The sequence below is a fragment of the Gallinula chloropus genome (assembly GCF_964237585.1).
Source record: "Gallinula chloropus genome assembly, chromosome: 3".
In the NCBI taxonomy this organism is placed as follows: Eukaryota; Metazoa; Chordata; class Aves; order Gruiformes; family Rallidae; genus Gallinula; species Gallinula chloropus.
Window position 1 is genome coordinate 115,658,675 of NC_140087.1, and position 25,997 is coordinate 115,684,671.

At 44.0% G+C, this 25,997-nt stretch overlaps 1 protein-coding gene across 2 annotated transcripts in view; it reads left to right on the forward strand.

Annotated features, from left to right (window-relative positions):
- Window positions 1-25,997, forward strand: part of LOC311190055 (protein eva-1 homolog C-like) — a gene marked incomplete at both ends in the record, with an annotated part of 212,226 nt that overhangs the window by 62,054 nt on the left and 124,175 nt on the right. For both annotated transcript variants that reach the window (XM_084261904.1, XM_084261905.1), the window contains 2 exons: window positions 5,641-5,764; window positions 23,772-23,924. In XM_084261904.1, coding sequence (XP_084118030.1) covers window positions 5,641-5,764; window positions 23,772-23,924 — 277 coding nt within the window. The remainder of the gene's footprint in view (window positions 1-5,640; window positions 5,765-23,771; window positions 23,925-25,997) is intronic.

The following is a 25,997-nucleotide window of genomic DNA, read 5'->3' on the forward strand; positions in this document are numbered from 1 at the left end:
TGGTTTTGTTTTTTTCCACTCTATGTTTTAAGCTTTCCCTTTCTTTAATCCCATGACTTTTGGTTATGCATCCTTTTGTGTTTCTGCAGCTTAGACCTCCTCTCCCTTTGAAGTTGACCCCGCATACAGATTAAGTTTCCCACTGTTAGGAAATGTAGGTAATGGTTAATTAGGTGATATTTGTAATGCAGCTTTTACTGGGTCCTTCTGTTTGCTAAGCATGTTCCTGCTCTTTGTGAATTGCTGCCTCTGGGCTCTTCCAAGGCTCTGCCAGAGGATCTCTGGTGAATCTTGCTGTTGGGCTTCAACATCACAGCTTGCTGCTGCCTGTCCTACTGTCCTGCTGGTGTATGCTGAACATGTGCCCCATTTTCAGCTCTTTATTTCAGTCTGGTGTGTTACTCTGAGTCACAGAATCGTAGGGGTTGGAAGGGACCTCCAGAGATCATTGAGTCCAACCCCCCTGCCAGAGCAGGTTCCTTAGGACAGGTCGCACAGGGAGGTATCCAGATGGGTCTCGAATATCTCCACGGAAGGAGACTCCACAATCCCAGTGGGCAGCCTGTAATCACCAAACACGTGGGCATAGTTCTCTCCTGCTGACAACTGTGACCATTGTAATGTCCCTGGGAGAAGAGATAGATAATATAGTACTACAACCTGCCACAGATATTAGGATTCAGGGCCTGTGATCTCTTCTTCATGTGATGCACAGATTGAATGCAGTAATTTGGGCAGAGCTGAGTTACTTTCTAGTGGCAGGCTGGGAAGTTGCTTGATGAAGCCGTAGGCAAGTAACCATCAACAAAGTTTTCACTTCCTTATGTAGCCTGTCCTTCCCTGTTTCTGGTCCTTGTTTCTTGCCCCATGGGCTTCAGTACTTCATGTGAATCTTCATGTCAACCTTCAGATGACTGGAAAAAGGACCTGTAAATAAGTTTGCAACTGAAAATTACTAAATTTACAGCATGTTTTAAAGTCATACCAACATTCAGGGGTATATAGAACAGTATCAAAATTGAAATAAAATTTCAATTGGTGACATGATGGTGACATGAAACCATCATCAACGCATCACACTGTGTGGCTTTGTAGGGAGAATTCATGCTGCCTTCTTGGTTGTGTTTACTTCTCTTTGCAAAACCTGTGGAGGTGCACCAAATATAAGTGAGGGTGTAAGTCCATTTGAAAGGCTACATATGGACTGAGTTTGTCCTGAAAATACTTACTTGTGTTTTTTTAAATTACCAGTATCTTCTTATGCAAAATTCTTAGTACAAACCCATGCCCATCTTTGCCCAGAGCTCTGATCCATTCATGCAGTTTGCTCTCTGAGTTATTCTCTTCAGCAACATGCAATTTGGGCAATTATTTAGTGGTGTTCTGTGTAATTTCATGCCTGACTGACGTGCCCTGCAGTCAATCCTTATGCTCCTTTGATGATGGAGGCTGCACAGAGAGCAGCCCTGTGGCACAATCCTAGTTCCCATTGAGTTTCCCCGTTGGCTTCTATGGGTCCAAAGTTTCACCCTAAGTGTGCTGAATCTATGAACTACTACAAGGGACCAAGACCTGAGATAAGTTTAATTGCCTTGGGTGTTAAGCTCAGTTGTGGTTTATTTTAAGCGGGCAGGGGAAGCGCTTCTTGAAGAGTGATTTGAAGAGACAGAACAAAAATGAGTGCACCCCTGGGAATGGCTGAGCACAGCCTTCTTGCAAAGCTGGCATCCAGCTCCAGATTTAAAAGGCTGTTATCTAATGAGCACAAGCAATTACTTAACTAATGAGCACAGCAAATAAGCCCGAGAAATGTGTTTCATCTGCAATGCCCACTAGAAAGACATGGTTTTGAGCTTCAGGCTGCCCTTGCTTTAAGACCTGGGCCACCACAGGGAGATTAGTCCAGGGCATAAATCACAGGGGTTAGATTAGTGTTTGTTTTACTTGAATTCACATTTCTTGCTCTCTTATCTCCTCTAAATCTTGCAGCATCATAGCTCAGTCATGAACTAGAGAATGGAATGGGATTAAACAGCCACAGCCTCCCTCCTGAGCGCTGGCTGTCAGCCCTCAGGTTTGATTTACCACTGGAGCGCAATTATAAACTGGCACAATGCAGTTAATGTGTCTTCCCTCCCCTTTCATGCCAGACAGGAATTCCTCCTCCACTTTCTTCAGTTGGAGTGATTACATATCCCACTTAGGGATAATTCTGCATGTCTACCACTATTTCTGTGCAAGTTTGGATTGTCTCTGGGGCTCTTCTTGGTTTTGTAGTTTTGTTTTCTCACCTTTACAACTGACAGCCAGAAGAACAAGGCAAACACAGAATGAATTGCCCATATTTTTCCAGACATTGAGCAAAATCCATGTGAGCTCAGGACATACCCTCACTACCAAGTAGACTCACAGCCTTCCTGGTGTCGGTCTTGGTTTGTAAGAGCCCTCATAAATACCAAATGCAGTGCAACTGCAGAAGAATTGTGTCTGTAGAGGTTCATCTTGTCACATGTAGTCTGTGGAACTGCTGTGCTGTACAGTGTTTATGAAGATGTTGGTGTAAGGGCAGGTAAAAGCTGTATGTACAAGTTTTAAAGTTAATGTTAAGGATGATGTAACTCCTCTCATTGGACTCAATGATAATGGTTGGACTTGATCTCAAAGATTGATTCTGTGAACATCTTTGTACTTCATTTTCAAACAAGAATAGGGCACAGACAGCCATTGCTAATTTTCATTGCATTTTTCCTGATGTATTTCACCAAGCACTGAAAATATTTCTTTTTGTTTTACTCTTACTGGACGTATTTCATTACTCCCAAGTCTTTACTCGAACAGTCTGCAGGAAATCAAAATTGTTGCTCTTCAGGGGGAGACACATTAGAATTACATGGATGAAAAGGAAATACTGATTTCTCTCTTCCCATTAAATAACTTTTCAGACTTATAGCTATTAGCAAATTAAGTTGAAACTACCTAAACATTAAACCCAATTAGTAAAAGGCATATTCTGCCTCAAGAATGCTTTCCATTTTCTATGGTCTCACAATGCCATAGATGACTTTTTTACCTTCATTTAGGTACAAGCATCTTCCTAGGTCTTGGAAGGTTTCACCTTTGTGGAATATATTATATATATAATAAGAAAGGTTAGAGCAGACCAAGACAAAGTGGCAATACATGGAGGCTGCTCCTGTTCATCTTTCTCTGAGGTTAGTAATTGCCTTCACTTCTGGTGCTGACCCTAAGGACAGAGGTACAAGTACCACTTAGACATTGAAGCTGAGGCTTTCAAGAGGCTTCTTGTTGGCCTAACTCAGCCTCTGATGAAACCCAGGGTGGTTTTCACAGAATCACAAATTTGGAAAAGACCTTTAAAGATCATCAAGTCCAACCATTCCTAACCTAAGCTAAACCATATCCCTAAGTACCTCATCTACCCTTTTTTTAAACACATCCAGGGAAGGTGACTCAACCCCCTCCCTTGGCAGCCCAACAGCTCCCAGGCCCCAACAAGTCTTTCAGTAACTGTGCAATGTCGAAGGCTTTTGGAAATCCCACCCTTTTGGAAATCTCACCCAAGTGCTATGAACAGGTTTGTTGACCGAAAAACCAAAGTCTGCTGCCTTTGAGGGGAGAAAATCTCCCATGTGAGAAAGAAGACATTTGGGGTGCTGCTTCTTTCCCTTTGCTCTATACTCTTAGCTCTGCTTGTGTATAAACACAGCCATGGCTGTCCAGTACCAGTGAACAGGTCTGCAGTGGTTTGGGGAGGGTTTCTGTCTATGTGAAGCACTCAAGTTGTTCCAGTTGTTCTTTGCCTTGTGAGATCAAAAGAGCTATCTGCGTAGAGGCCTCACTTAAATTCCTTTGCAACTCGCTGGATTTTACATTAAATTAAATCTCACATACTGAGTGAGCAGTCAGCTCTTATGAGCCTAGATAGAGGATAGACTTTTTTCTGTGCATTTCAACGTGACGGTCAAGTTGGGGCTAATGCTCCCAAGCACTTCCTTCAGCGTTCACCTTTCAGCCTTTCCATCCTAAGCCCTGTATTTCGAAACGAGATGCCTGCATTTTATTACCTTTGCAAGTGGAAAACAGCAGCATATGTTCTCTGCTCGCTAGGAGAGGCTTGAATCATCTTGGGGTGAACTTTAAAATAAAGGTCAGACTCGAGGCAGGCATGAATTCTTGCGTGTCTCAGCCCAAAAGGTGAAAGCTTTATGCAGCTATGAGCAACCTTCCAGTTTCAAATTGCGCTTGAAACAGGAACAGCTGTTGTTCCTGTTGTTCAGAGGGTGACATTATAACGCTAAAGATAATATACAGCGTGTTTGGGGAGAACTTGAGAGTACAGGAGTCACCAAGGCAGAGAGAAAGTGGGTTGGGATGGTGCATGGTAGAGAAGGAACAGCCTTTATGTTAATGGCACGGGGGTAAGATTGTGGGAAAGCCTGGACATCGAGCTGGGTGTAAGAAAAGCGAACAGGGAGAGGACAAAAGAGACCAGGGGAGCCTAGGGAGAATTTCTGAGAAAGGATTTTCCAGTGCCTCCTTGCAAGTGAAAATTAATTGTTTTGGGACTGGAATTCACAGCTCTGTATCGCAGGGACTTAGTGAGGCTGGTGGATTACCTCGCTCTGTGGTCTCAGAATGCTCTGACAGGTTCATGTGTGTCAGGCAAACGTTATGGTAATTTTAGCGCTTTGGGGGCTCTACAGGAGTACATAAATACTACCTAAGCCATCCAGCTGAATTTAAAACTTAATTACTGCCCCACTTAATAATATTCCCTCCCCCCACTTCTGCTTTAGAGGATCATAGGGTTAAAAGAAATCATTAATCTTCCTTAATGAAGCTATTTTCTAGCAGGAGACAGAATGTCTTGCCCCTGTGGATTCTGAGATGGAGTTTTTATGAGTGTTATGAATGGGGACGTGGGGAGCGAGCACTAGAGGAAAAGCAGCACAGGAAAGGGGATAGGACCCAAAATACTGGTGGTGGGAGGGCCCTCCAACTCATGGGCCCTTGCTGAGTTTAGCTAAAAGGAATGCTATAGTCATGGGGGAAGAGGAGTAAACCCTATTAAAAACTGAGTAAGTTGGCTCTATAGCCATTTTCCCACCACAACTGCTAATTATTGGAGTGCCAGCAATTGCCAAAACTTTATATAGCTGAGGCAAGAGCTCTTATGAAAGCTGCAGTTGAAATTGTGCATCTCCTGTGAGAAATATAAAGCAGAATGGTGGTGGCAGAGTTTGGGTCTCCACTTTTTAACTGTCAAGGCTGATCCATGTCCTCCAAGCTGCTTTTCCTGGGGCAGTACTGCCTTATACTACATTTACATTGCATGCAAAGGTTTCAAAAACCTCTGTGACTGTCCCAGTGCACATTCTCCTTTTCCATGTGTGAAAGGGAAAGACTCCTTAAAACCTCAGTTGTCTCCCTGCCCACGGCTCCTGAGGTGCCCACTGCACTGAGCACTGTTACCTGCCTCGTGCCGTGGCCAGTTGAGGAGGCAAAGGTGGCCTTGGCGTTCTCAAGCTTGTCTGACGTTGATGATCCCTTTGGTGGAGATACTGAAGTACTCTTGTTTTTCTGTTTCTCGTGCGTGTCTGTGTGCATCCCTGCCTGCAGAAGATGCTGGATGAGTGCCAGGACAGGCGGAGCTGCCAGTTCCTCGTCAATAGCCGGCTGTTTGGCGCGGATCCGTGCCCTGGAACCGGCAAATACCTCATCGTGTGGTACAAATGCAGGCCAAGTAAGTATCTCGCTATTGAATCTATTTGCTCTGGCGAGACCAAAGCGTTTTCATACTTAATACTCCCCAGAGAGGCCTTTTTATTCATTTCCACCTTTATTTTTGGTGTAACATAACCCCCTGGGTGAGGAGGAGCGTTTCCCCTCGCCCCCTCTCTTGCTGCTGTGCTGGGATGCTGCTGCTCCGGCTCCTTCCTCTTTGCTGGCAGCCCCAGTAGCAGATTGTTTTTGCAGGTGCCAGCAAAAGGCTTTGCCAGCACTGAGCTCATGCTGTCAGCGGTGGGTGGGCTTCTCCCGCTCTCATCTGCAGCCACCCTCTTGTCCCAGTGGGCTAGTGGGACTTGACTCCTCTCCACCTGCCCCTCCAGTGGGATTGGGACCTCTTTGCTTGGGCAGAGGCTTCAGACCTGTGTGCCTAAGGCAGACACTGAAGCCAGTGGTGCCATGGGAAGATCACCTGCCCACGCCATGCCAGAAGCCAGTTTTTAATTGCTCCCAGATCACGCTGGGAAATGTTAACCTGGGTTTTGCGTGATCTCATTAGTTGTGTTTAAATTAAATGGGGCTAGGAGTGCAGTCATGCATGGTGTGGAGGAGTGAGTCTGATGTGGCTTTGGCCCAGGACAACCAACACCCTCTCAGCCAATTTCTGGCCCCATCAGGGGAGTTAGCACAGCCTGGGCACCGTTCCCCATCAGCATTTTGGAAGTAGACACACTAGTTAGGGGACGGATAGGGTTTGATGGTGGCCGAACAGTGCCAACGGATTTCAGATGCAGAACAGGCCCAGACTCGGCTGCAAGTAAAAGTCTGAATATGGTATTTCCAACCAGCCTAATCCCAAGGTTTTTAGATGATGCAACAAACATGGTTCCAGCATCACATCAGCAAAGTTTTTGGGAAGAAATAAATAAAAAGTTGGCTTGGGGAAGAAGAACTTACCTGATTTCAGAAAGTGTTTGAAACACTTTGACTCTGTCCATGGCACAGAAGACACTTCCACGCAGATACCTGTGCTAATGAAGTGAAGGCATCTGGCAAGATGAAAAGTAGGTAATGAAGCACCTGCATTTTTGTGGGGTTTTTGGAAGTGATGGTAACATCCCTTGTTGGGTGAGAAATGTATCCCTGAGAGAAGGTGATTAGCAAGGTGTTCTGACAAGTCCTCCTAAGCCTGCAGGTTTTCTATCAAAGCTCACTTGAAAAGTCTGACTATTGAGGCCCGTGTTGAACTTCTGAAGGTACTTCAGGATCCCATCTGTGCATAAATATTTATGGCTTGCATTCTTTGCTCCTTACAGATATGCTAGAAAAGAAAGAGGTTGTGTGTTTGCTGGGTAAGTGATTTTCCTGAAGGAGAGCAGGGGAAGCTGCTGTAAAACATTTCCTCAAGACATTTTTTTCAGGCAGCTCCAGTTTTGCAGGGTGAAACAGGGTAACCTGACACAAACTACTGTTTCTTTATTGTAGCACAAACTTTGATCAGAACCTGCTGAAGCACCAGCAAGGTTTGCAATAGGTGAGGATTAGTCTTGCCCAGAGATACCAGGACATGGTCAACCTTTCCTTGATGACTGAAGACATTATTCCCCTATGAGGACAGGCTGAATGAACTGGGGCTGTTCAGCCTTGAGAAAAGAAGACTGAGAGGGGATCTGATTAATATTTATAAATATTTTAAGTGTGGGACACAGGGGAAAATGTCCAGCCTCTTTTCAGTGATCTGTGGGGACAGGACAAGGGGCAATGGCTGCAAGTTGGAGCACAGGAAGTTCCACACCAATATGTGGAAGAACTTTTTCGCAGTGAGGGTGACAGAGCCCTGGGACAGGCTGCCCAGTGGGGTTGTGGAGTCTCCTTCTCTGAAGATATTCAAGACCTGTCTGGATGCCTACCTGTGTGACCTGTCCCATGGAACTGCTTTGGCAGGGGGGCTGGACTCGATGATCTCTTGAGGTGCCTTCCAACCCCTACAGTTCTGTGATTCTGTGATTTTGAGTCTCAGAAACAGAATCTAGTGCTTGTGTGAATTCAGTGCCTGTTCATTAAACCTTTTCACCCTGCTGTAGGGAGAAGGTTAAAGAGAGGACTGGAGAGAGATGGATCCATAGAATACAAAGTATAGGACAATGTCGGGGAAGACAGCAGGCCTGCCGGCGGCCCAGCTCTCTTCACTGAAGACATAGGCCCTGAAAATATCCTCGTGTTCCCACAAGACAGGAAAAGTTACTCATGCTGAGAGGATTTTAATAATCACATTCTCAAAACACAGTGGCCTTGATGACAGGGGTACAGACTACCCTAAAACAAGAAGAAGTTATGGGAAGGTACTTGAGAGTAACGGAACATGTTAAGAACCAGCCATAATAAGATAGTCAAAACAGCAGGTGTGCAGATGCTTTTAGGCATCAAAGGTAAATTAATGATATTTAGCTATAAGATGTTTATCAGAACTCGTTATAATCACTAACCAATCAGTGGGGTGTAAACAGTGTATGTAACCAATTAGCAGTTTTTTAGCTTGCCATGTTTGCAGTAACAAATGTCTATAATCTGTGTGATTTCACCTAAAATGGCTTCACCTAAAATTCATCTTGATTTGTGTGTTGCCCATTGCTGATCTCTGTGGGACAATTAGTATTTTGGTGGTGGTCTCTTCTCCTAACTAACAAGCCACAGGACAAGGGAATGGCCTTAAGTGGCACCAGGGGAGGCTTAGATTGGATATTAAGAAAAATTTCTTCACCAGAAGTGTTGTCAATCACTGGAACAGGCTGCCCAGGGAAGTGGTTGAGTCTCCATCCTTGGAGGTATTTAAAAGCTGTGTAGATGTGATGCTTAGGGACATGGTTTGATGTTTGGACTTGATGATTTTAAAGGTCTTTCCAACCAAAAGGTTTCTATGATTCTAAGGGAGCCTGATGTGTCTATGCCACTGAAGTAGGTGCCTTGGTTAAGTGTAGTTAACATAGAAGGTGAATTTTCCTGTATACAAGTATGAGAGGCCACTTTTGGAATGGCCTGCAGAGTTTGGACAGGACACCTTTAATATAAAATAAGGATGCCCAAGCCCTCCCACTCTTGAGTCATGCTGGAGCCTCAAAAAGCCTCTAGATAACTGGAGGTACTTATCTAAAAAGAAAAACTTCCTTGAAAGAAAGCAAAAATGAAGTTAGTGGCATTTACTTGTACCTTTGCTGAAGAATAACTAGATGGTGCAGACTTTCCCTCCAGCCACTGTCACTGCAGTTATGCCTCTCTGATATTATGTTGTGTTTGAAATCTAGTGGTTTTGATGCTTGCTGGCTGTACAGGTTCACTCACAAGGCAAGGTGCTATTTTGGTTTCTCATGGGCAGAATTTCAAGGCGACGGAGGACAGTAAATCCCATTGAAACAGAAAGCCATGGATTTTTAAATGGTGGGGCTGCAGGGAGGAGGGCGATTGGAGCACTCTGCTTTACTAACCAATTTGAGGCTGCTTTTGCTGGAAGCTGGGAAGACCCCTCTAGAGATCTGATGTTGAAGCTACTTTTGGAATTGTGGTTCACTTTCCCTAGAAATTCAAAGAACTTTTTCAGACAATTGCTTGCTTAACTAGAAGTGATGTGAAATTGAATGGCTTGTATGCTTTGGGGAAGCCCTGTGCTCATCTTGGTCCCCTCTGATCCAGTGGATGGAACTGAGGTCCATTGGACACTCATCTTGCCTGTACAGGACTCAGATACATGCGTAGGACAGCTCTGAAGTGTCAGATGTTTGGCAATCCTGAGAAATCTCTGTATCTGTAAATAAATACCTTTTAATATTAATTTTATATTAATATACAAAAGTATACAAAACATTGTATACTTTAAAGGTACAGAATATACGAGGAGATCGTAAATAATCAATAAAATGTTCTATTCTGCCTCAGTTTGGAGCAAGTGAGGCAGATTTATTGCTGCTATGTGATTTGAAGTTCATGTAAGTGTACAGGGACTTTATTTTTTTATGTACTCTTCCCATGCCATGTGGGCCTTAGTTTCCAATATGTACCAACCTTTAGGAAGATGTTCAAAAGCACAGTACAGATCTCAGCAGAGCACAGCTATGACCTGTCCTTCTAAACCTGGAGGTGCCTCTGCAAATCATCCTGCTATGGACAGCCTCAATAGAGACCCCCTAGAAGGTCCCTGAAAGTCAAGGCTGGGACATACTGCCATAGCAGAGAAACCTGGAGTTGTTCTCCTCCGGTATAGATGTAGCCTGGCATTTGTCACTAGCTGGGGATGGTTTCCAGTGGGAAGTTTGGATACAGCCACCCTGTTTCAGAAGCTAAAAAAGCTGATGAGAAGGGCTTTGGGCTGTCTTGTGCCAGTTGGACTCAGTGCCAGAGAAACGGCACATTTAATTTGCCAGGGCAAATGTAGCCTGAGATCCACGCCTAAAGCACACACAGCCTAGGATCAAGCCCTGAACACACAGAGGACTTCAATCTCCAGGGTACCTTTCAGGATCACTAAGAAATTGCACACAAATCCAATTATTTCTCAGGTAACATGCTGATTTGATTTAGACCCATTAAGTGTAATTACCGTGTAGGCTGCAAGAACATATAATTAGAGGGAATTGACATGCTATTTAATTGGTCTAACATGAATTCCCTCTAACTGGAATCTGGATTCACCAATATTATTCAAACAATCTGGCATTTGTTCATCCCCCTCACTTCAGAGACAGAGAACCGTGTAAGATTGTGTGTTATTGTAAGCCAGGAAATATTTGCTCTGTGTGCAAGACTTTCCGGAGGGGCTGCGTGGTCTAATCCTTGCTGGAAACAGGATCTGTGGGTCTTCTCAAGTCATGCTGAAGAAATAACTTCACCTCTCTGCACCCCAATAATACCAGTGGAGCTGATTTTACCAGGGTTGGTTGCAGGGATCTATCCGCTCTTGCATGCCACCTGTTTGCCCACGGTGCCTTTTGGGTTGGTTGGTTGGTTATATTTTGGCTTCCTTATTTCAGAAGTGTCAATGTTGATGAACAAACTTGGGACATGAGATGTTGCTTGACTCTCTGAAGGGGTTCCTTGGGATGAGATGTGTTGTCCAAGTGGCTATTTGCTGGCAGTGCTGCTGAGAAATGAGAGGGCTCCTTCCTTGCTTTTGTGGCTTCCTCCAAGACTTCCCCACGTAGTGCCTTTCTCTTGTCTCCTCTTCTGCTGTTGCCACGCTGCCCTGGATGCACCGTCCCCTTCTCAGCTCTGAATAGAGCTGCAGCCTCCTCTAATGCAACAGTGATATTTTTCCCTCTTCTCTATCAGCCAGTTGCTACCTTAGTTTAGGACTTCAAGGATTCTGGGAGTGATAATCTCCATCCAGTGCTGGTTTTAGGTTTTTAAAAAATCATTATTATTTTTATTTAATTTTAAAGTGCTGTGGGGAGCAGCTGGATGTAGTAATTGGAGGCTGGCAAGTGTGAAGCCTCCCAGTATTGATCATCTCTGTGATGTAACAAAGTGTAAATCCAGACTTTGCTGCTCTCCCTTCTATTCACAACCATAAGACTAAAACCTTTGAAGTTTCTGAAAGGCTGGATTGTGACCTGGGCTCCAATTGCAGCTCAAACCTTTCTCTAACAATATAAAACCATATTTGTAAGAGGTGTATCAAGGCTCTGAGAAGTGTGTCTGGGGACAAAACGCTTTTGTTGGCAAAGGATGAAGTGCCAAAAGCTTGGGGGAGCATTGAAGATGGAAAAGGGGATGGAGGAAGTCACTGTGTTCTAGTTCAGAACCTGTAGCTTTGATTTATGGAAAAACTTCTGTGCTGAGAATCGACCTGGACATGTGTTTTGAAGAGGGCAGGCAGTCATTCTTTCCAACATAGACTTAATTCTAAGAGGATCAGTTAATTCTTATGGAATGTCAATGACTTTTTTGGGATGGGATGCCCATCCTCATATCCTTGACAAAATCTTGCTCGGGTAACTTTATTTTTCTTCGCAACCCTAGGCAATTTTAATTAGAAAACAACTGAATTAGGAATTAATTTCAGCTAGATAATCTGCCAGTAAAACTGTCATCTTCAAGCTCTCACTCTCTGATATACAGTGATGGAACTGCCATACTGTGTCCCAGGAGTGTCTGCCTTATGGTGGGGATATGTGTTTTTTTTGCCAGTGGTACTTCAAAAGCCTATACAAACAGCAGAACACCTTTACTTGAGCAGAGCTTTTCCAGCTATCAAAGAATTGCAAATAGTCATCCTCTGTCTTAGCAGTTCTGAGTGGCTGGTGAATGTGAAGCTGCCTTACATCTCTTGGGGAATTGGTCAGGTCCACTTACCGGATTACAGTTGGAGTGGCTGAAAAGTATGGGAAGGACCACCTAGGTTGTAGTCAATGCATCTTGTTCACCTTTTAATTACCCTACAATCATAAAATCATAGAATGGTCTGGGTTGAAAGGGACCCCAAGGATGAGAGTTCCAACCCCCTTTCACAGGCAGGACCACCAAACTCCAGGCATGATCTAGACAAGGTTGCTCAGGGCCCCATCCAACCTGGCCTTGAACACCTCCAGGGATGGGGCATCCACCACCTCTCTGGGCAGCACCTTACCACTCTCTCTGTAAAGAACTTCCCCCTAATATCAAATCTAAACCTTCCCTCCTTCAGCTTTAATCCATTCCCCCTTGTCCTGCTATTATCTACCAATCCATTCCTTCAGTATTGAATCTAGTGTGCTCTTTTTCATTGACTTTGCCGGGCCAAGGATCACACCTCCTGTTAAATTCAGTGAATGCAGCATGAAAAGCCTGGCCTCATCACACATCCTCCAGGCTTTCAGTCCCTGGGCAGGATTTGCAAAATGCTGTGAGCGAGAGCAGAAAGAACAGTTCCTGTAGAAATTCCAAATGAGGGCCCTCAATGGATTCCTCGCCCCTTTAATGCCGGTGATTGATTTTTAGGGCTGAGATAGATTGGTAATTCAGTAGTTATCAACCCTTTCAGAAAAGCATTCATCTCCCTTGTCAGACAGGTTTATTGGTGGCAGGAGAAGTTCACGGCATTGTTCGCCGCGTTGCTTTTCAGTGGGCCAGGCTTTCCAGAGCAGCGATGGAGTGAGGGGCTGTTAAACCGGCACGTCCTTCTGGCCTGGCCACCGAGGCAGCAAAATAAGCCTTTTACCTCCTGCATTCATCAGCTCGCTCTTGCTTATCTGTATTATTTCAAAACTGTTAGCGTGGCGTGGGGAGTGGAAATTTATAAGGGCAATAAAACCTCAGGCTGCGAACGCGGCGGCGATGAAAAGGTGTGAATAAAGGAATGCTATAAATAACCCGGGACAGATCCATCAGCCTGTGATAGGGGTCAGAGAAACCTTAATGCTAGCGATTAATATTGTTTTAAGCTGTTGATGCACAGGGATTTTCAGGCAGTGTCAAATAGCCCCATCTCTGTAGCGCACTGATCGCTTGACTGCCAGGAGCGGCATTAAGAGGAACGCGTGATTTCGCTGTCGGTGAACGCAGAGATTATTGTCAGCCCCTGCCCCTGCAGAGGAGGAAACTGCTGCTGACCTGAGAGAGTTAAAAAAATAGAGAAATAAATAAATAAAATCCCTATTTTCCTTCAAGATTCAGCTTTCAGCCCTGATTGATGTGTATGAGGAACCAGTGAAGACTAAGGTGTTTTCCTGCTGATGTAGGCAGGAAGATCCCTTTGCTGGATCAGGTCTCCAGTATCCAGATGGGAACCACTAAAACAGACAAATTCTGAAATCTGCCTAAATTGTATAAATCACTGAGCAGTGACTTCTATAGATCCCTTCATCCATTGGCATTTAAGTTTTCTGTGGGGTCCTAGGAGAAAAAAACAAGGGTAAAAAGCCCCATTGAAGCCACAAATTTTCAGCGAAGGAGAAAAAAGAAATGTATCGCAGTCTTTCTGAGCTCCAAACATTGAGTGAGTCAACAGCATTGCCAGAAGGAACTGGGAGAACTTGTTCTTACATACTGCAGGAGATCCAGCCCATCCTTAGGTGTAGTGGGCACCTGTGGTACCTTTCTGTTCTGATGATGGAGGCCGCATTGTAGACAGTGCTTCAGGCATCATGAATGGCTTTGGTCAGAGACAAAGTGCTAGCAGTTCAGAAGGCCAACCGTGTCCTGGGCTGCATCAAGAGCAGAGTGACCAGCAGGTCGAGGGAGGTGATTCTGCCCCTCTGCTCTGCTTTCGTGAGACCCCACCTGCAGTGCTGTGTCCAGCCCTGGGGGCCCCAGTACAGGAAGGACATGGAGCTGTTGGATTGAATCCAGAAGAGGCCACAAAGATTATGAGAGGGCCGGAGCACCTCTCCTATAAAGACAGGCTGAGTTGGGCTTGTTCAGTCTGGAGAAGAGAAGGCTCTGGGGAGACCTAATTACAGCCTACCAATACTTAAAGGGGTTCTACTGGAAAGTGGGAGAGGGGCTGTTCACCAGGAAGTGCAGTGACAGGACAAGGGGCAGTGGCTTCAAGCTGAAAGAGGGTTGATTTAGATTAGATGTTAGGTGAGGCCCTGGAACAGGCTGCCCAGAGAGGTTGTGGAAGCCCCATTCCTGGAAGTGTTTAAGGTCAGGTTGGATGAGGCTTTGAGCAACCTGATCTAGTGGAGAGTGTCCCTGCACATTGCAGTGGAGGTGTTGGAACTGGATGGGCTTTGAGTTCCCTTCCAACCCAAAGCATTCTATGATTCTATGAAAGTGACTTGGGAGCCTTCTTCCCAGGAGTGCAAGGGGGGTCTCCTTGGGGCAATTAACCAAGATAAACACAAGGAAACTGAGTTTTTAAAAATGAAACCCATGGATATAAATCTCAACATGATCCTACTGTGGTAGAAGTTTGCTTTGAATGATAGATTTCAAGATGTTCTGGCATACTGGTGAAGAACTATGAGAAGAAAAGTGTGTCCCTGAAGCAATACGCTTATAAACCATAGCAAGATGCTGCAGAGGTTTACTTTTGTGAAAGCTTAAATCTGTTGTGTGGAATCCACACTTCAAACAGTGCATGTAGGCCTTGCAGAACAAGGAGGTAACTTACACAGTACTTCATTCAAGGCAGAAAATATAGATCAATTGCTCTCCTCAAGTAAACGTACCTTGGAAAAAAGTGGAGAAGAGTAGATCTCCAGGGTAGAGGCATGGTAATGAACTCTTTTAAATAGTCCAATACTGTGGATTACTTCAGTATTTTTTCAGTATCAGCCCTATATTTGCTTTTCAAACAAATTCTACATTTTAAAAACAGGTATCTCCTGATATTTTCCATTTTTCATCATATTAATAGTGCATCAAGTTCTTCTTGGTTGCACACTTATTTTTCTTACTGCTTAAAAGACACATGAGGTTGTCACCTAATCATGTTTCGGGGAGCTGGGACTTCTAAAGCATCCCAGATGAATTTGGGAGCTTCAGTAACTGTATTTCTCCCAGCTACGTGCTTCTTCTCAGGCAAAACCATTGAAGGAATACTGTGTGTTTAATTATTTAGGACAGTAGTGAACTAGCTTTTAATCTAGTAGACCTCATTTTCCCATATTTTATGCTCTAGGCAAACCCATGGATTATATGTAAAAATATCAATCAGGTACCCTTTTAATATCCCTGTGTCAGAATTATTATTACCATTACTTTAACATTTGGAGAAGATAGTTTTAATGATATAAGCATAAATTCTCCCTTTCAGCTATTTTAATAATAATTTTAAGCAGGAGTACTTGAGATTTACACCATCACAGAGAGAACAAAAGTGCTATGAGTGGTGGTACTAATGAAGCCTTTTCTCCCTATATATTCAAGTCATCTTTTCTCTTAGATCATCCCTCCTGTCTTTTCATTGCAGCACCAAAGATTTTCACCAAACTTCTGATGTTGCCTCTTATGCTGTAGCCAGCCCAGATCTATATCTGTGCCAAATGACCAGGTATTACATCCATGCTGATTGGCTGGTGGAACAGTGCAAAACTTGCACCCAGTTTTGCACTAATTTGTCTCTCTTCTGTACTTGGCTACCAGTTCTTATAAAATGGGAAGGGACTTGGCTACACTTGTCATCTCAACATCTCTGACAAATTTCACCAAAATTTAGCCAGCAGGTTCTCAGGCCCTTGTAAGGACTAGTAAATCACAGAATCACTGGTTGGGGTTGGAAGGGACCTTTGGAGATCATCCAGTTCAGCCCCCCTGCCAGAGCAGGATCACTCAGAGCAGGCTGCACAGCACCGCATCCTGGTGGGTTTTGAATATCTCCAGAGATGGAGACTCCACAACCATTCTGGGCAGCCTGTGTTTGGACATCCTCCCAGTAAAGAAGTTCCTCCTCATGTTTAGGTGGAACTTCCTATATTCAAGTTTATACCCAGTGCCCCTTGTCCTGTCCTTGAGCACCTCTAAAAAAAGACTGACCCCATCTGTGTGATGGCAATTCCTCTTGACACTCACCCCTCAAGTATAAATTTATATGCATTGAGAAGATAGCTCCTCAATCTTCTCTTCTCTAGGTTAAAAAGTCCCAAGTCCCTCAGCCTCTCTTCATAAGAGATGTTCTAGTCCCCTAATCATCCCCATAGCCCTTCTTTGTACCCTCTCCAGGAGCTCCTTGTCCTTCTTGAAGTGGAGAGCTCAACACTGCACACAATATTCCATATGAGACCTCACCAGTGCAGAGTAGAGGAGGAGAATCTCCTTGGAATGGTGAGGCAGAGGCTCAGGCAGCAGGATGCCTGTAAATTACAGCTGCTTCAGCAAATCAGCCCAAATTTGTCACTGTATGAAGCAGGATGAGAATTAAATCTGTGCTGGGCTCCCAAGTGTTTTGTTTAACTCCCACCTCACAGTCTAAGGTGCATATGTTGATACTGTTCCCTTTGGCCTCCTTAGATAAGCATATACCTCTGTTTGTCCAACAGAAAAGTACAACTAGGTGCATCTGAACTCTACTTTGGAAACAAAATGTAGCAGTTAATTTGCAACACTGCCAGGCTTTTCACTGCAGAATAGAAAAAGACAACTCCTCCAGACTAATGAAAGTGACAGTGGGAAAGGCGCCTTTTAAACACTGCAAATTGGATGGGTGCATCAGGAGTGTAATTTTAAAGGAATCTGACAAGGTCGTTTGCAAAGAACAAGCTTCTTACTTGTCGAAACGGTTTCAGACCTCTGGAGCTTGGCACTGTGGAGTTTTCAGGGTACTTCTGAAGCTGGCAAAGTGCCTATTTGATACAGCTCTGGACTGTCACCCGAGATGTATCTTTCAGAGTCTGAGATTAACTTCCGCGGCAGCGAGTGGCGCGCTCCGTGCCACCCAGAGTGGTGAACTTCCATTTTTAAAAGCTACAAGCCCAGCATTTTCACAAACAGTTCCTCAGAGGGCAAATTGAACCGAGATAATGTTCAAAGGTATTTCTGTGTGGATGTGTGAATTTCTGACATTGTTGCTTACTTATGCTCCAAATGAAAAGGGACAATTCTTTTTAGGTCCTGGCTGTTGAAATGAGGGAATGACCAGGTAGCCCACAGCTGAAGGGTGTGTGGGGATATCAGAGGAAAGTCTGGACTTGAGGACTCTGGGGACTTTTGCTGTCCTGGAAAGGTTTCCACCACCCAGTCCTGCCTAAGGGAATGCTGACTTGATTGATATGGATTTCTGGAAACCCTGAGATGAATGGAAGGTACTCATTAGTAGCAGATTCATGGAGATGAAGAGGAAGCTCTGAAATTCGGGAGATTAAGGTTCATGTTATAAATGAAAGGAAATTGGAAGAAAAAATAAAACAAAAGCAGGGAGCTGTAGGAATGTGAAGTGCTCTAAAGGGTAGCATTTGCCACCAACTTACTTGCATTCAGGGACTTTGAGGCCAGAATCTGCTTCTATCTTCTAAAGCATAAAAGAGGATGCAAATCTCAGGTAACAAATGCTTACTTGAAATAAAAAATAAGTAAATATAAGAACACAGGAATAGGAATGTGGGGGAAAAGGTTTGGAGGGGACCACCAGCTGGAAAATATGCTTTTAGTCCAATTACCTTCTTCACAGAAGAGTGTAGGAGTCAGTGAAAGCTGGTCAAGGCACCTGTGCTCTGTCTGCTTTGAGATGTGCTTATCTGGTTTTATTTTGGGAAGATGTAGATCTCCATGCACTAAAAAAAATTAATTTCTTACAGAAGGATTACCTGAGATCCTTGGAATTACTTGATTGTGGGAGAAAATAAAACATATAAAAATGGGAGTCACAGGTTACAAGGAAGGGTGATGGATAGGTATGTCCAAGCTGAGCTGTTCACGGGCATTCTCTTGTTTGAGGATGCTGCTTAGAGGTGTCTGTTGTACTAATTCTCCCAGAAGAGATGTTAACAGGTACTCATCTCTCATACAATTAACAGGATCATCGGAACAAGTTGCCTAATCAGGTTGTAGAGTCCTTGGAGAGGTTAAAAACTCAAATGGATGCAGCCCTGAGGAGCCTGGTGCTCTGGCTGACTGCAGTCTGAGCGTGGGGGCTGGCCTAGCCAGTCTGCAGAGGTGCCTTCTGTTCTTTGTGACTGTGAATTATGATCTGGAGTGACTACATCCATAATAAATAGTTCGCATTTCCATGGTAACCCTTGTTTTGCCTTAGACTGACAAAAGAAATTGCTATGGGGTGACTTTTGCAGAGTATTCTTTTGCCTTTGCCTGAGTTGAAAGCAGCAAAATCTCATCATGTGTGAGATGGTCATCTTTATTATTTGGCGATGAATTCCAGTCTCCATAAAAGTTGGCTGAGTTTTAGCTTGTGCCTAAAAGGTTGCATATTCCACTGGAGCCATCTCAGCTATTCAGCAGGGTAACCAATGTGTACCTGCTAGGTATGGCAGGAGATGTGAGTAGGAGGAGTGACACAGAGCACTGGAGATGTACATGCCATTAACGTGGCTCTTCTGGGGAGAGTGGCTGGGTGAGAAAGCGAATTGTCTCTGTGCCCCAACAGTAACTGCCAGCCAAGAGTTAGACACATTCACTCACCAGTGATGAAAGTCAGGGCTTGGTGGAATGGCTAGGTTTAACAAAGGGATATGAATTTCAAGGGAGGAAGCGTTCTTTGCTTTGTGACCCACCACCAAAGCTGAGACAAAGGTGAGCAAGGCAAAAATTGGGCTGAATAGAAGTTATTGGCTAACATGGAGTGCAGTTGTGTTCTGAAGTGGCATCTTGGTGCAGTCTCTTTAATACAGATGTTGTAAACTAGACAAGATGGTCTTCTATGGGAAACAGTCCTGACCTGGGAAGGAAGCAGGCAAGACCATCTCTGTTTCCTACAAAATCTTTTTCTTTGCTCATATCCCTGATTCTGAGATTTTAATCCTTTAGAATGTAGTGATGAAGATGAATTTGTCTTTCCATGTATTTCCAGCTCTTTGATCTAGGAAAGAGGGTTAAATATACATTGATTATGTGATGCATGCATGTTTTAATTAGCAAAATGTAATAATTTTTTTCTACAAAAAAAATTTGTTGAAAAATACAGTTTATGGCAAGGTAGATCTGGCATTAATGTATTCCATCACTTTGGTAGATGGAAAATCTTTTCAGGAGCTTTTCTCTCTAAAACCTTGTAGAAACTGAGCCAAGTGATGTTTAGTTTTGAGCTTCCCAGTCATTTTCATTCAGAAAATTTTCATAGACCATAGGTAAAAATGTCCTTAAGACACTGGATAAATGTATTTACTACATGTTGATACCTTAATATTCTAGTACACATCCTGTAACTACAGTGGGTCTTCTCATTCACTTTACTGTTTGAGAGAGCCAATTTTTCCATTAAAAACATTTATCATCGTTTCCCCTCAATTGTTCTTGCTATGTTATAACCATGTCGTATAATGACCTTTAAAAATGTGTCTAGAAAGGGCTGCAGCTGTTCCCTCCTTGGTTTCTCTCTATTGAGTTATATTTAAGCCAGTGTCTCTGAAAACAGGCAGTAATAAAAGGGATATTATCCTTAGCAAATATCTTAATCACGGTAAATCTCTGTTGCCCTACAAATGACTGCATGGGGGATTAGAGCTGGGTGAGCCATTTGCTGAATATCACTGCCACCTTTCCTCGGCCATTTAAGCATGTTTAATTTTTCAGGGTGAAACATGAAACCCACTAATACAAATGTTTGCATTTGGACTGAATTATATCCAGCCTGAAACAGTTACAGCAGGCTTAGGACCAGATTGTGACTGATCTGTAGGAGGCCGGTTCTTCTTGGGAGAGTGAGAGAGAAAAACGCGGATTCATTCCCAGCCCCAGCTCTCTTATGTCACTTACGCTGCCTCAGTTCTTTTCAATATTTATATAAGGCTATTATGGGTTGAAGAACCAGTAAATATATGGGTGATGCTCAGCTCTGTATTTTCTTTCTATCAGTCACAGTCCTTACCATCATCCAGTGCCTGGCAGCCATCAGTGCCTGGATGAAAGACAACTGGCTTTGGTTCATCCTGGCTAAGATGGAGGTGGCAATGCTATAAAACAGAAAATACTTTCAAGGGCTTGTGTCCTCTGTAACATCACTTTCTATCTGCTTGTTTATCCAGATTTCTATTAGGTTCCCCACTGTTCTCCAGTGATCAAGCTTGAGGAAACCTTTTGAGAGTCTGAAATACTACTGTGTATTTCACCCTTTCTTTTTTCCTCATTTTTTCTTCCTTTTAAGAAAGTGCTGCCTTCTCTCTGTGCCAGCCCAGGATACTGCAGCCCTAACCAGTCTGAATTCAGCCAGAGGCTTGTGAACTGGTTTCCTAGGGCAGAATTTAGGTGGCATCACTTTTGGGTGGCACAGCCCTCTTACTTCCCATCACAGGGTGCCAGGAGCACATCACCCACTAACTGCACTGGTTCCCAAGGAGCGTGCACTCAGATTCACTTACCCAGTCTCATATTGTGAGCCATACATCAGGTACCTTCCTCCACATGTCCCAAACACATTTACAAGGGTAAGGACTGCCAGTGTGAGAGGCAGAGTTTTGTTGTTGACTGTCTTATGATGGCTGGACTAACTTTCAGCAAGGATGTGAAGATCTGGGTGTCCCATGTCTTCTAGGCTAAATGCAATACTGCATTTAAATCCCAGCCAAATTTCCAAATGACAAGCCCTGACTTTGGACACTCAGTGGAATTTAATAAAGATTCTAAGGACCTTAAATGGGACCATGGGACATGTGGCTAAGCGATCAGTTATACTTGTTAATCGGGAGATGTAGCTAATAATAACAAAACCAGAAGAGGAAATTGAGTTAGTGCCCTGGAAGAAATAAGACCTTCACTGAGGACCCTGGCACTTGCTCATTAAAGACTTCAAAATTGATCTTTTTCTAAAGTTAATCAACTATTTCATATTTCAGCCACTTCAGGCAGTCACAAGTATTCTCCCTTTCCAGATACTGTTTTATTAACTGTGTATGTAGCTTGTCCTATTGCAGAGTTTTAATGCCTTAGTGCTTTTTCCTTGAATCCATGTTACTTTTCCTAAGGGGAAAAAAAAAAGTCTATTAAGTCTATAAAGTTCTATTATACTCTGTTATGTTTTACACTGTATACTCAGGCTAAAACATTGATCCCATTTCCCTCCCAGAAGAAACAAAACTCCTGTGGTGGACAATTATGGGTGAAGATACCAACCCTTAGTATGTTTGGTGTATTATCCAGATGCCTTCACAGTAATTGTGGATGAAATACCTACATAGATAAAAAGATTATTAATTCACAGATTCACAGAATTGTAGGAGTTGGAAGGGATCTCCAGAGATCATCGAGTCCAACCCCCCTGCCAAAGGAGGATCCCTAGGACAAGTTGCATTCTTCACAGGTCTATAAGGTTCTTCTCTCCCCACCTACTTTGATATTGAAAAGAGTTTCTATTCCTAATTTCTGCCTCTGTTTTACACACTCAACTGGTTGTGGGTTTACCCCTGTAGGTATTGCTAAAGGATGTGTGTTTTTCAAAGATTCTCCTGTGAATGAGTTAGCTCTTAATTATGTCTTCATTCACAGGGCTGGATGAGAAAGTGTTTTCCCATCCAATACATATATTAGAGGTCTGAAAGTTTCTCTGCAGTGGGATAAAAAGAAGGATGTTTCAGAAAGTTTTGTAAAAGGCTTTGGAGAGAGAAGGAAGATTACCTGCTGGGGTAGTGTCCAGGGTTAAGATTCTCACCTGGACCGTGAGGGTTTGGACCTAGGTTTTCACACTCCAGGTGGATGCTCTGATCACCAAGGTAATAGACTATTTTGAGGGGGCTATTTCTTTACTTCCAGTGGGGATTTTCAAGTAAAATATGAAGATTTGTTTGTTTTAAGACATTTCTTTTAAATCAGCATATGCCTGTTTTGGTACATGCTTTCTCTGTACAGTTTCTTCTGAAAAAAACACCCAATCAACCCTAATCTAATGTAGAATTTAGCCCTGATTTGAGCAGCAGGGATTAAACCAGATGACCTCCTGAGGCGTCTTCCAAATTAAATTCTTTTATGATTCAACTTTGGTGAAAAATTCCTCTCCAGCTCCAGTCAGGAAAAATTATTCTCCAGCCTGTAGTTACAGTACAGTCAGAAATGTCACATTAAGTGCTAGCTGCCAAGGTGTAAAGACTTAAGTATTAAATTATAAAGTAATTATTAGCTAGTGTTCTCAGTTACTCAGTAATTTGATACATACAGACTTTGCATAAATACTTATATATATATATATATGTATGGTGTTGGGCATAGAGAACCAGGGAGAGACAAGAGTCATGTCTCTGCTAGGAAATGACCCAGGGCCAGGGGCAGCCCCAGGCTCTGGCTGATGATTACCCACCCCGTTTGGTTGTTAGTATGCTCTGTGGCACAATTTTGACCTGGTACAACTAGGAGCATTTCAGATAGAATGACTGATCATGCTTGGGAGGTTGCCATGGGTCAGGAACCCTGGCCATTAAGCTATTTGGATGCTGTTATGGCTACATTTCTAATGGCAAATAGCATAATCAAGTGGAAGGTCACTCTACAGAGGCCAGGGAGGTTGAGGTTATATTCCTGGCTGTGTGCTGGGTTGGCTGGGATGACTGTGGACATACCACTTCTGTTTGCTTAGTCTCCATCTTTCACACTTGTAGATGTCTAGCTATAAACACTCAGCTCTTCAAAATAGCCTTTGTCTCCTGTAGTGTTGGCTGACATTCATGGAGAGGCCAGTTCTAGGTTGGGACCTCTAGGGGTTCCCATAATACAAATTATAATAGGAAAGAGAAGGGAATGACATGCAATTTCTTATGAAATAATCACCCAGTCTCCTCGACAGATATAAACTGAGCAACTGCTCTGTGTAGACCAGCCTTGCAAAAGCAAGGGTCTATTTTGTGCTCTTGGATTTACCATCTCGGGAAGGATTTGGGAAGCAGCTTTGCACATCCATATTTTGCAACAGGCAAGAGCAACTCCCATCATTTACAAATGGACTTTACCTGCTATTGAATCTGCCAAGGGAGAGCTGCTGTGAAGCTATAGAGTGTAATTATGTTTTCCATTTGCTGTGATGTAGGAGAAATGCTTGGCACAGAAAAGGCTGATCTGTGGAAGAGAAAGGTGCCTGAAGACAGGCTTTTACTTCTGCTGCCATAGGTTTCTAATATCACCATGTAGAAATCACTTAATTTCCATGCCTCACAGATTTGTCTGCAAAATGTAATTATTGGCTATTTACTGGAATGGACACGTACTAGGTTAAAAAAATGTTAATTAAAAGTACTGATAATGCCAGAGAGACAATGCATAATGCAAATAATCACTGCTACTCTAGCAAATGCAGTTGTAAGGTTGGGATTGTGCTGGCAGCTGATGTGGACCTCTGGGCTTATGCCCAGAATTGCAGCTGCCTCTGACAAGCTCACACCATGGGGAGGTGAGAGGGCTCCCTTTGTGCTGAGTGCCTGCCTCTGGATCAGCTGAGTAATTAAGTGTTTGTTTCCTTCCAGATGAGTACAAGAGTAAAGTAGCCTGTGAAGATGACAAGCTGAGGCTAAGCTGTAAGAAGAGCATGGTGATAGCCATTTACTCTGCTACCTTTGGAAGGACTCAAGGAGGTGGACTGGAGTGCCCATACCAAACCCTAGGGATGCCCATGATTGGTAAGCAGGGGAACGGCTTGACAGACCACACTGATCCCAGTGATGTCATTTACTGTCATTGTGGTAGGTTTAACACAGATCCTGGTTAGGAAAACCTGGACTGGCATATGCAACCTGTCATGGTGGTGCTCCTGCTGTGTGGTACCTTGTTAACCAGTGGTGGTCTCCATCATAGCCAAACTGAGCTAGATGTGCTAGCCAAGTTACCAAGCAGCAGCCTTTTAGCAGATTTATCAGATTACATGCTTGAGGTTCTTGTTCAACTGTCTGTCCCTCTGGTGGTTTATACACTGAGCCTCTATCTATATTACTTGAGCATATTACTGGTGGATGTCATAGACCATCCATGGCCAAGTCATGTGTTGACATTGCACTAGCATCTTTGTCAATGACATGGACAGTGGGATCAAGTGCACTCTCTGCAAGTTTGCTGACAACACCAAACCGTGTGGTGCAGTCAACACACTGGAAGGATGGGATGCCATTCAGAGGGACTTTGGCAGGCTCAAGAAGTGAGCCTGTGCAAACCTCAGGAGGTTCAACAAAGCCAGGTACAAGGTCCTGCACATGGGTCAGTACAATCCCAAGCACAACTGCAGGTTGGGGTAGAGAATGAATTGACAGCAGCCCGGAGGAGAAGGACTTGGGGGTATTGGTAGATGAGAAGTTCAATGTGACCCAGCAATATGCACTTGCAGTCCAGAGAGCCAACCATGTCCTGGGCTGCATGAAAAGAAGTGTGACCCACAGGTTGGGAGTGGGTGGGGGGTGGTTCTTCCTCTCTATTCCACTCTAATGAGATCTCACCTGCAGCACTGTGTCCAGCTCTGGGGTTCTCACTACAGGAAAGACATGGACTTGGAGTGAGTCCAGAGGAGGCCACAAAGTTGATCAAATGGCTGGAGCACTTCTCCAGGTGCTGAAGACATGCTGAGAGAGTTGGGCTTGTTCAGCCTGGGAGAGAAGGCTGCAGGGAGACCTTGTAGCAGCCTAAAGGGGACCTAAAAGCAAGCTAGGGAAGGACAGTTTACAAGGGCATGGAGTCATAGGACAAGGTGTAGTAGCCTTAATCTGAAGTAAGGTAATTTTACATTAGCTATTAGGAGGAAATTCTTCCCCGTGAGGATGGTGAGACCATGGCACATGTGGCCCAGAGAAGCTGTGGCTGTCCCTGGATCCCTGGCAGTGTTCAAGGTCAGGCTGGATGGGGCTTTGGGCACCCTGGACTAGTGAAGGGTGTCCCTGCCTATGGCAGGGGTGTACAACTAGATGGCCTTTGAGGTCCTTTCCAACCCAAACCAGTCTGCGATTCTGTAATTCTGTGGTTGATTCACAGTACCTTGAAGTAGCTTCTCTCCTCTCAGCCTATCATAATCTCTTACATTCATGTGTTCTTGAGCTAATGTGAAATGACTTTGAATTTGTTAGGCTGTGGCAGAAAATGCAACTGTCCAAATGCAAAATTCTGTAATCAGCATTCCTTGTCATCCTTCTCTGTAGAGGTGGTTTCCCAAAGGAATAGCCTCTAGAGGGAGAAAGGCTTCAGAGGGGGCTGTAAAGGGAAGCTTGAAGTGCTGCTATTGCTTGTGCTTGTAACTGTGGAGCTGTATCTGGTGATCTTTGGCTTCACAGCTGCTGCCCTTAAGGAGTTAAATGCCATTCAAATGGAAGCATGTGAAGTGACTGCCTGGAAATATGATATGCAGAAGATGGGTGTCAGTAGGAAACCACAGGTGGAATCAGGCCAGTCAGGTTATTTGTACAGCATGGAGAGTACCTCTAATTGTGTAGCTGTGAAAATCTGAGCACTTGCTGCACGGCTGAGTAGTTCAGGGTCTCCTGCCAGTCCCACGGTTTAGATGCATGGAAGGAGAGTCATCACCCTTTAACAAGTTACCTCCTGTCTCCTGAGATGACCTGTGTCTCTGGATGTGCTCCTGTTGTCCCTGAGTTGCCAGGATGCAGAAGCCAAAACAGCTGTGTGGAACAGGTTAGTCTAGACCTCTTTCATGTGGTGGCTGGGATGGGCTGAGTGCTGGTTGCTGGGATGGTTTGGATCCTGGGTGATAACTT